Genomic DNA, 9,442 nt, shown 5'->3' with positions numbered 1-9,442 from the left:
TAGTTTTTTATTTTCGTATTTGTTTTTTTTTTCTTTTTGGAAATTATATGTATTCTCTATAAGAGATGGTTAAAATTGAGTTAATAAGACAACATTATGAGACTAATTTTTTTTAACGGAGTTTTAATATACAAAACTAGAACCATCATACATAAAAGCAATTAGGCATGTATAACTTGAAATATTTTCATTTAATAGGGTTTACGTTGCAAGCAATTATTTTTGTGTCACTTAGAATATAATAATAATTTTTTTGGGGTAAATTATAAATGCCAAGCAAAAATCCAAACAACTTAGATTTAGCTTACTAAAGTTTCTTTAATTTTTTTTAAGATATGTTTGTACTTTCAAAGAAGTATAAATATTTTATTTTATATTTTTATATCCGTGTGTAACACACTCTCCATTCTCCAAAATCATTTTCCTCTCTCCCGCCTTAATTTCATTCCATTTCCTCACTCATCCACCGTTCAAATCACTTCAAATCTAATGACACCAAATCCAACGGTCACAAAACAGGGTACAACATAACGTTCGTAACTTTCACGTACCCCATCATTCTCTCCCCCGCTATAAAACCGCAAGCCTCGCCGCACTCGAGCTCACATTCTCTCCGTGACTTACACTCCATTTCTCTCTGTGTTCCGGCGAACGCCGCTTTACATTTTTCCGGTGAGGTAACCGGCGGAGTTAGGTTTTTTCCGGCGAGAATGGGAGGGGCTATTCTGTCGGAGCTCGCGACGGAGATAGTGATTCCGGTATGCGCCGTCGTCGGGATCGTGTTCTCACTGGTGCAGTGGTTCCTCGTTTCAAAGGTGAAGCTCACACCGCACGCAACGTCGTCTTCGAGTGGTAACAGCAACAACAACAACAACGGGAAGAACGGTTACGGAGATTACCTGATCGAAGAGGAGGAAGGAATCAACGACCATAGCGTCGTGGTCAAGTGTGCCGACATTCAAAGCGCCATCTCCGAAGGTGAGATCTGAGCTTTTCTTACTTGAGATCTCGTTGTGTCGTCGGTTTATTTTTCTGGCGTGTCGTTTTTGGAGCTGAATCTAACGTTTTGTGTTTTGTTTTTTGTTTTTCTTATTTGTTCGGTTGAGTAGTTGTGTTAGTAAATAGTTATGCTTTCGAAAGGATAAGCTTGTTAGTGCTTGTTTGGATTTAAAGTGTTCGTGTTTCTGTGCCGTTTGCGGTCTTAACGACTGTGTAGATTAAGTTCCCGAATTATTGGAATTGAATGCTACTACTAGATATTATCGTGAATAGTGGATACACAAAGATCTAGCTTTATCTGTTTATCTGAAAGCCTGAAATATAGCTGTTGTCAAAATATCTTAGTGTTTTATCACTTTATGGTTTAATATGAAGTCGTTGTTTTTCTTATTATTAATCTGCTATTATTAGTACATCCGTCCTATTATTATCTAGTGTTAGTGCGGTTATTATTTTTAGTTGTTGTTATTATTATTTTGTAATAAATTAATAATTAATTAATAATCCATCTAGTACTGTTGATATTTTACTGTGGGGTTTTATCATATTACAAATTGTTCTGATTCCAAGAATGATGGAAGCATCCTAAATCGGTATATATCCTGCTGCCTGTATAAATATTATGATTTTGATGAAGAAAGTAATTTGCTTTAAAATAATCAACCTGACTGTGGTGGTTCCTTAATCTAGAATGCTGATACCTAATCACCGCATGGCATGTGATAGACTAATATGGCACATTGCTGATTTGCTTACACATTTAGTGTTGGGACTTGGATGGGTATTTTGGTCTTTGTACTTACAAGCTCTGAATTTGTTTGCAGGTGCCACATCCTTTCTTTTCACTGAATATCAGTATGTGGGAATCTTCATGGTTGCTTTTGCGGTTCTGATCTTCCTTTTCCTGGGTTCTGTGGAAAGCTTCAGCACCAAGAGCCAGGCTTGCACATATGACAAGACTAAGATTTGCAAGCCAGCCCTTGCAACTGCATTGTTCAGTACTGTATCATTCTTGCTCGGTGCTTTGACTTCGGTTCTCTCTGGTTACCTTGGGATGAAAATTGCAACCTATGCCAATGCCAGGACAACCTTGGAAGCAAGAAAGGGAGTTGGGAAGGCTTTTATCACTGCATTCAGGTCTGGTGCAGTGATGGGTTTTCTGCTTGCAGCAAATGGTCTTTTGGTGCTCTACATTGCCATTAATGTCTTTAAGATATATTATGGTGATGATTGGGAAGGTCTTTTTGAGGCTATAACTGGTTATGGCTTGGGTGGATCTTCCATGGCTCTGTTTGGGAGAGTTGGTGGTGGTATCTATACCAAGGCTGCTGATGTTGGTGCTGACCTTGTAGGAAAAGTTGAAAGAAATATCCCTGAGGATGATCCAAGAAACCCTGCTGTAAGTCACATTTCCCCCCTTTCTACTTCCTTTTTCCATTTTCTTCACAGGAAGAATTGATTGAAGAATAATGTAGTTATCTCATCAGTCCTCCCTGTATTTGCTGAAACAATTGATCCATTTTCATGATCTTATCAGGTGATTGCTGACAATGTTGGTGACAATGTTGGAGATATTGCTGGGATGGGCTCTGATCTTTTTGGCTCCTATGCTGAATCATCTTGTGCTGCCCTTGTTGTTGCTTCCATTTCCTCATTTGGAATCGACCATGACTTCACTGCCATGTTGTATCCCCTACTTGTCAGCTCTGTGGGCATTCTCATCTGTTTGATTACTACTCTCTTTGCAACTGATTTCTTTGAGATCAAAGCCGTCAAGGAAATTGAACCAGCATTGAAAAAGCAGCTTATCATTTCTACAGCACTCATGACTGTTGGAATTGCAATTATTAGTTGGCTTGCTCTCCCATCGACCTTCACTATTTTCAACTTTGGAGCTCAGAAAGAAGTTAAGAGCTGGTACGTTAAGTTTGTTTTAATGTTTTTTTATGGGAAAAAATTGTTTGTTGAATTTCTTGGCCTGGTTTTGTATATACATAGTATTGCTTTAGATTATTCCATTAAAACCTCGTGTCTCCGTTTCTTGATTATATTCCCATATTTCATTTATTTTTGTTATCTTGGATTGTTGATAACGTTTTTAATAGAGTTGTTTTTACATGGTTGACATTTTCAGGCAGTTATTCCTATGTGTGGCCGTAGGACTCTGGGCTGGACTTATTATAGGGTTTGTCACGGAATATTATACAAGCAATGCTTACAGGTAGCTGAATGCTGAGTTTCTGACGTGCCTTACTATATTTCATTTATAGATAGATGTGTAATGCCCTTAACTTCCTTTTTGTGATTGACTTTCAGCCCTGTACAAGATGTTGCTGATTCCTGCCGGACTGGAGCTGCAACCAATGTCATCTTTGGCCTTGCGCTAGGATACAAGTCTGTCATTATTCCTATTTTTGCCATTGCCATAAGTATCTTCGTAAGTTTCAGTTTTGCTGCAATGTATGGAATTGCTGTGGCTGCCCTTGGAATGCTTAGTACCATCGCTACTGGATTGGCTATTGATGCCTATGGACCTATCAGTGACAATGCTGGAGGCATTGCTGAAATGGCTGGAATGAGCCATCGTATCCGCGAGAGAACTGATGCACTTGATGCTGCTGGCAACACAACTGCTGCCATTGGCAAGGTAATTTGAAGCTTTTAGAGTGGTTGCATACATTCAGCCTATATTTTTGTTCAAATGACTATGGCGTTACATCTATGCTAAAATATAGATTAGTATCTATAGCCTTTATCTTAATTAAGAACGAGTTAAAAAATATTCTAATGTTATTGATTACTTCTTATCCTCTGGTCATTTCATCATGATTATCAACCCAAAGTTACACCTGAGTTATGTGTTCTATTCTTCCATCACTAGGGATTCGCCATTGGATCTGCTGCTCTGGTATCTTTGGCCCTATTCGGTGCCTTTGTCAGCAGAGCAGGAATTTCAACTGTTGATGTCTTGACTCCCAAGGTCTTTATTGGACTCTTAGTTGGCGCCATGCTCCCCTACTGGTTCTCTGCCATGACCATGAAGAGTGTAGGAAGTGCAGCTTTGAAGATGGTTGAGGAAGTTCGCAGGCAGTTCAACACCATTCCAGGACTCATGGAGGGTCACGCCAAGCCTGATTATGCCACATGCGTCAAGATTTCCACTGATGCATCCATCAAGGAGATGATTCCTCCAGGTGCCCTTGTCATGCTTACACCACTCATTGTCGGTACCTTCTTTGGTGTGGAAACTCTCTCAGGCGTTCTTGCAGGTGCTCTTGTTTCTGGTGTGCAGGTAATATCAGTTACTAAGACTGCATTATGTGAAGTTCAGTTGGAAGTATTGTGTTCCAACATTCCTGTCAAGTTTTCTGAATCTTTGTTCTTTTGAATTGTTTTTTCAGATTGCAATATCAGCATCAAACACTGGTGGTGCCTGGGATAATGCCAAGAAGTACATTGAGGTAAAGATTTTTAAACTGGAACTTTTTTGAGAATGCTTTTTTTTTTTTCTATTATGGAATTTTCATTGTGTTTGTTCATTGGATGATAAAATTCGCTGGCAATTTCTTATTTCAGGCCGGTGCATCTGAGCATGCTAGGACCTTGGGACCAAAGGGATCTGATCCACACAAGGCAGCTGTTATTGGTGACACCATTGGTGACCCTTTGAAGGACACTTCTGGGCCTTCACTCAATATCCTTATTAAGCTTATGGCCGTGGAATCACTCGTCTTTGCTCCATTTTTTGCCACCCATGGCGGCCTTCTTTTCAAGCTCTTTTGAATGAGTGGGAGCCACTCTGGTAGTAGAGGCTTCTTTTACTTTTAAATCCTATTTTTTGTCGGAGCTTTCAGTCGCTTTTTTGCCTTTTATTTTGTACCAATCAATAGCTTCTTTCCACCTTTAGGTAGCTTCTTCGATTATGAGAATTCCAAATTTGTCACAAGAACTAGATTTTGCCGACAAGGATTTTCAATTAATTTTCCGGCTTTGGAAGATGCCAATGTTTTTGGGAAATATCATTATTATCAATTTCAAAGATAGATTGGACGGTGTGATTCTTCATTCTTGTAATCTGATTTCAGGACCCGTAGTAACTTCGAATATTAGGAAAGGGGTTTTCATATGCTTTTATACCAAGAGATTTACTATTAAAAAATGACGAAATTTTTTGTTCAAAGAGCATGTAACAACTCGATTCCATTTGCTTAAAGAGATCAATCATCAATGCCGTATTACTCGTTTAAAGGTTTAATTGTATCAGTTTGCAAACGGTATCCTTTTCCATTGCACATTTGCACTTGAGTCAAGATCAGCAATGAAATAATATATAGCAATTATTAGTTTTATTATTATTTTAAAAAATTCTTAACAAATAACAATGTATTTCTCTGTTTCTTCTTGTTTCAAACACTAATACCGATCCACACACTCCTCACAAATACATGACTTGTTTATTATTTATAAAAAATAAGTGTATTTTTCGAAATTGAAATCATCTTTGATAACCAGAGTGATATTTTTTCTTTTGGGGCTTATTTTGCAAAAAGCTAATTTTTTAACCAAAATGACAATTTACTTAGATAGATATTACCACCTTTATTTTAATAATATCAGTTCTATATAGCAGTTTTTTCTTTTAGTTTACCCCAAAGGTTAATATACTTTTAAGGGCCCTACTTCTAATCACTTCCTTAATCAATTCCTGTATTTATAAGACTCTTAAAACCATGTGCATTCGATTTAAATTTATATTTATTAATATGACAAGATAAAGTTGGATAATATATATATATATCGGGTAATTGATTTTTTTTTCTAAAATGATAATATAAAATTGAATATACGTGTTGGGAATGTACTAACCTGAAACAAATGGCGAAAAAAAAAAAAAACTCAGACACACTTTTCTGCTTACCTTCTGGAGAAACGCTGCGACAACAACCAAGCGGTGGGGTCAGCCAGTGGAGGAGCTTCGGCGACTGTGCGGCGAGTTCGACGGTGGTACTTCGTTGGGTGTGATTTTTTCTTTCCCTTTTCTTATGTAAACTTCTTTGGATGGGTCTGGTGTCCGACTATGATGATTATTTGATTGATTTATTAAATTATGTTTTTTTGTTTGTTGGAGAAGATAGTGCTGAAAAATTCTTCTGTGCTTTTGAGCTATGGATTCAGTGTTCAGATGATGTTTCGCAGGGTTTTAAATGATGAACTCCAGGTGTTTGATAAAAGTTCTGTAGGGATATTGTATCAAGACATATTGTTGAGTTCATTTGTAACAAGAATGAGTACAATAACGTATGCATATTACGGTGATTGTGTATTAGTAGTAACTAACATAACAGGCTTTACAAATTACTCTCATCACATTGCATCTTATCGTGTTATATTGCTGTAGTTTGTTGTTTGATTGTGCTATTGGGTTAGTGTGGTGGTGAGGGGTAGGAAATGGAAGATATCAAGCATATTGAAAGGCTCTATGAATAAAATAGGAAGAACATGTTAATAAAATCATGAATTGAGAAGATAAAATAAAGAGGATCTATTATTTATTTATGTATTGTTCTTAAGTATATTTACTAAATACAATGGGAATTTGAAGGGGTTTGGTGGACAAATTTTTCTTCCAAAATGGAAGTTATTGACCTAATTGCTATATAAGTACTGCAATTAGGTCAATAACTTCCATTTTGTATGGATTCCACCAAATGATCCAAAGGTTTAACTTGTTGCACCCTCACTTTACAAGGATATTCACTTTAGAAGATCCATCAAAGATTGAGTGCTAATGTGGATAATTGATTTGAACAAGTGATGTAGTTGTTGTTCATCACATGAGTCAATCACCTTCTTAGCCTACCATTCCAAAACAAAAATCACCACAAGCATGCTAGTTTTGAATCTATCATAGCCTTGCATCCGATATTGATTCTACTTGCATTCCATCTTTTTTTGTTGGTTTCATTTCCTTTTTGCAGTGAGCAGCCATGGCTCTGCGAACAGTGACTCGAAAGTTGGGCAATAAGTTGTTTCCTCTCTTGTCTTCCACATCCCACCTCCATTCGCATGCCACCAGTTTTGGTTGGTTTTCACTTCTTGTTCTCTGCAAAGAATAGTGTCTTTTATTCTTTTATAATAATAAAGTTGGACTTTTTCCTTTTCTTTTTTCATGACACCGATTTGTAATTAATACTTTGTCACGTTTCACTTTCAGGATTCAAGGAAGTGAAAGAAGAAGAAAAGGCTGCAATGGTTGGGAATGTCTTCTCAAACGTTGCTTCTAACTATGACCTCATGAATGATCTCATGAGTGCCGGGTTGCACCGGTTGTGGAAGGACAGGTTACATTCTCATTGCTGCCTTTCGGTTGTATTATTGTTTCCTAAAGTTTAGATTCTGAATCCCGTTGCTATTAGCATCTGACATTGAATAAAATCCTTTGTTTTCTACTCACATCTCAGACTGGTTTCAAAGCTCAATCCTTTTCCTGGAATGAAGCATCTTGATGTGGCTGGTGGCACAGGTTCATAACTCTACTTTCTACAATGTTTCTGTTCTGAGCATATGAATATGAAGTAAATTCGGATCTGTTATAATTTATATGACATGAAGGGGATAACCCATGTGAGATACTTGTGTACCTGGAAGATATCATAGACTTGTCCATTTATTTAAGGGAGAGACGTTTTAGTTCATGAGGCACTTGTCACAGTGAAGTCTACCTGCTCCGAGTTTGCTGATCTGTCTTTCTATTTCTTTTTTAGCTAAAGCAGTTTTTAGTTTGCAGCATACTCTTAAATTTTTATTCATAATGGGCATTTTACTCGTGTTCTTGTTGAATGTCCAATTACGAAGTGTACAGGAAGGAATTGTTTGTTAGCTGGCTGATAGTAGTCAAAAAGTATACATTATTTGAACAATTTTAATGTTGCAAAAGACTCATTACGGCAATACATGGCATTTTAACTTTGTTCAAAAGTAAGCTGTGTGCGCTTCATGTTCAATTGTTTGTTTGAAGTTTCCATGACGAACATAATTATGCAATGTGTATTTTTATTTAAAATAAAGCTTGCTTCTCTAAGCAATATTCTTGTTGGTATGGATTTTAGAGGAATAAAGTGTTGTTACTGCTGCATATCATCTTTGCTATGCTTCATTATCCTTTATATCAAGGATAAGATTTCATGATTTTACAGGGGATGTTGCTTTCAGAATCTTAGAAAGGATAAACAGAGTTAAGCAAAGAGGAATTCAACGTGATTTTGAAGATATATTAGAGGCAGAAACTAAGATATATGTGTGTGATATTAACCCTAACATGTTAAATGTTGGCAAACAGCGGGCCTTGCAGAAAGGTAAATGAGAGTGCCTTACAATGTCATTAGTTATTTCTGACTTTTATAAAGGACTTTGGTTCTGCATACTTGTATTTATGTGAAGTGAATTTCTGCTAACAATAATAGGTTTCACTGAAGACGGTTCCCTTGTATGGGTGGAGGGAAATGCTGAAAGCTTGGGATTCCAAAATGATTCAATGGATGGTTACACTATAGCATTTGGGATACGGAATGTCACACACATAGAGAAAGTTCTCAGTGAAGCTCATAGGTAGGCTTGCATTTTTTAAAGATGTTGTAACTTGTGTGCCATCGCAGCTTATGGCTACTGATGGAAATGTATGGTTTATCACTTTCTGGGTTGATCATTTTTGACAGGGTACTGAAGCGTGGAGGCAGGTTCCTTTGCCTTGAACTTAGCCATGTGGGAATTCCTGTATTTAAAGAATTGTAAGTATCATTTGCTCTGTTTTGCAAGAATGCTGCATACTGGTTGTTTCCTTCCGAAAAAGGTGATAGAGTAGATATTGATACAAGAGAAAGTCTAGGGGGCCAGCAGATTTTGTGGTTTTTAGCCATCAATGATGTTTTTAATGGTGTGAGATTGCATCTAATGGTGTAGAATCATTCAATTTCCTTTTGATGGTTAAGTGCTGGCCAGAATTTAACAAAAGTGTTGGCCCCCTAGTGCTCCTCTTGATATAATGCATGCTAAATTTGAGAAATAAAGTTGAACAAAATTATTCAGTAATGAATGTAATCAACGCATACACTCTATGGAATACATATTCCATATTTACATAGAACTGTATAATTTCCTCTTGCTTATAGACTTCAAATTTTGGGTAAGAAACTAGTGTATTTGAAAGTAGAAGGAAACTAGATAACATATATTTACAGAGTGGGTGAGATGTCTTCCAAGAAAGATGGAAGAAAAGAAACGAAAATAATGAGCCAGCTGAAAACTTACAATCCTTGCATGCCTTCCTTGCGAATTAAATCTTCAATGTTCTGCTATTCATCTTCTTGCAGGTATGATTTATATTCTTTCTCCGTTATTCCATCTATGGGAGAGATGGTTGCTGGTGACCGTGAATCTTATCAGT

The 9,442-nt window shown here is 37.0% G+C and overlaps 2 protein-coding genes across 2 annotated transcripts in view; both read left to right on the top strand.

Moving 5' to 3' along the window:
* Positions 586-5,064, top strand: LOC107617887 (pyrophosphate-energized vacuolar membrane proton pump). Its single transcript, XM_016319764.2, has 8 exons — positions 586-978; positions 1,824-2,398; positions 2,537-2,916; positions 3,134-3,220; positions 3,316-3,646; positions 3,881-4,291; positions 4,401-4,460; positions 4,576-5,064. The coding sequence occupies exons 1-8, from the start codon at positions 711-713 to the stop codon at positions 4,780-4,782; spliced, it is 2,319 nt and encodes a 772-aa protein (XP_016175250.1). The 5' UTR covers positions 586-710; the 3' UTR covers positions 4,783-5,064.
* The window catches only part of LOC107618882 (2-methoxy-6-polyprenyl-1,4-benzoquinol methylase, mitochondrial), a gene marked incomplete in the record, with an annotated part of 4,725 nt that continues 1,144 nt past the window's right edge, over positions 5,862-9,442 (top strand). The window contains 8 exon segments of the mRNA XM_016321058.2: positions 5,862-6,015; positions 6,978-7,080; positions 7,214-7,340; positions 7,461-7,522; positions 8,196-8,354; positions 8,463-8,607; positions 8,715-8,786; positions 9,369-9,442. Coding sequence (XP_016176544.1) covers positions 6,987-7,080; positions 7,214-7,340; positions 7,461-7,522; positions 8,196-8,354; positions 8,463-8,607; positions 8,715-8,786; positions 9,369-9,442 — 733 coding nt within the window.

This window comes from Arachis ipaensis, chromosome B09 (assembly GCF_000816755.2).
Source record: "Arachis ipaensis cultivar K30076 chromosome B09, Araip1.1, whole genome shotgun sequence".
Classification (NCBI taxonomy): Eukaryota; Viridiplantae; Streptophyta; class Magnoliopsida; order Fabales; family Fabaceae; genus Arachis; species Arachis ipaensis.
The sequence above is the reverse complement of the archived record's forward strand: the minus strand, read 5'-3'. Positions and strand labels throughout refer to the sequence as shown.

What these genes read in the sequence shown, in the direction of transcription:
- LOC107617887 (XM_016319764.2), top strand. Translation starts at nt 711, where the DNA reads ATGGGAGGGGCTATTCTGTCGGAGCTCGCGACGGAGATAGTGATTCCG. An exon ending in CAGAAAGAAGTTAAGAGCTG is followed by an intron (nt 2,917 to 3,133) that starts GTACGTTAAGTT and finishes TGACATTTTCAG; the next exon opens with GCAGTTATTCCTATGTGTGG. An exon ending in CAACTGCTGCCATTGGCAAG is followed by an intron (nt 3,647 to 3,880) that starts GTAATTTGAAGC and finishes TTCCATCACTAG; the next exon opens with GGATTCGCCATTGGATCTGC.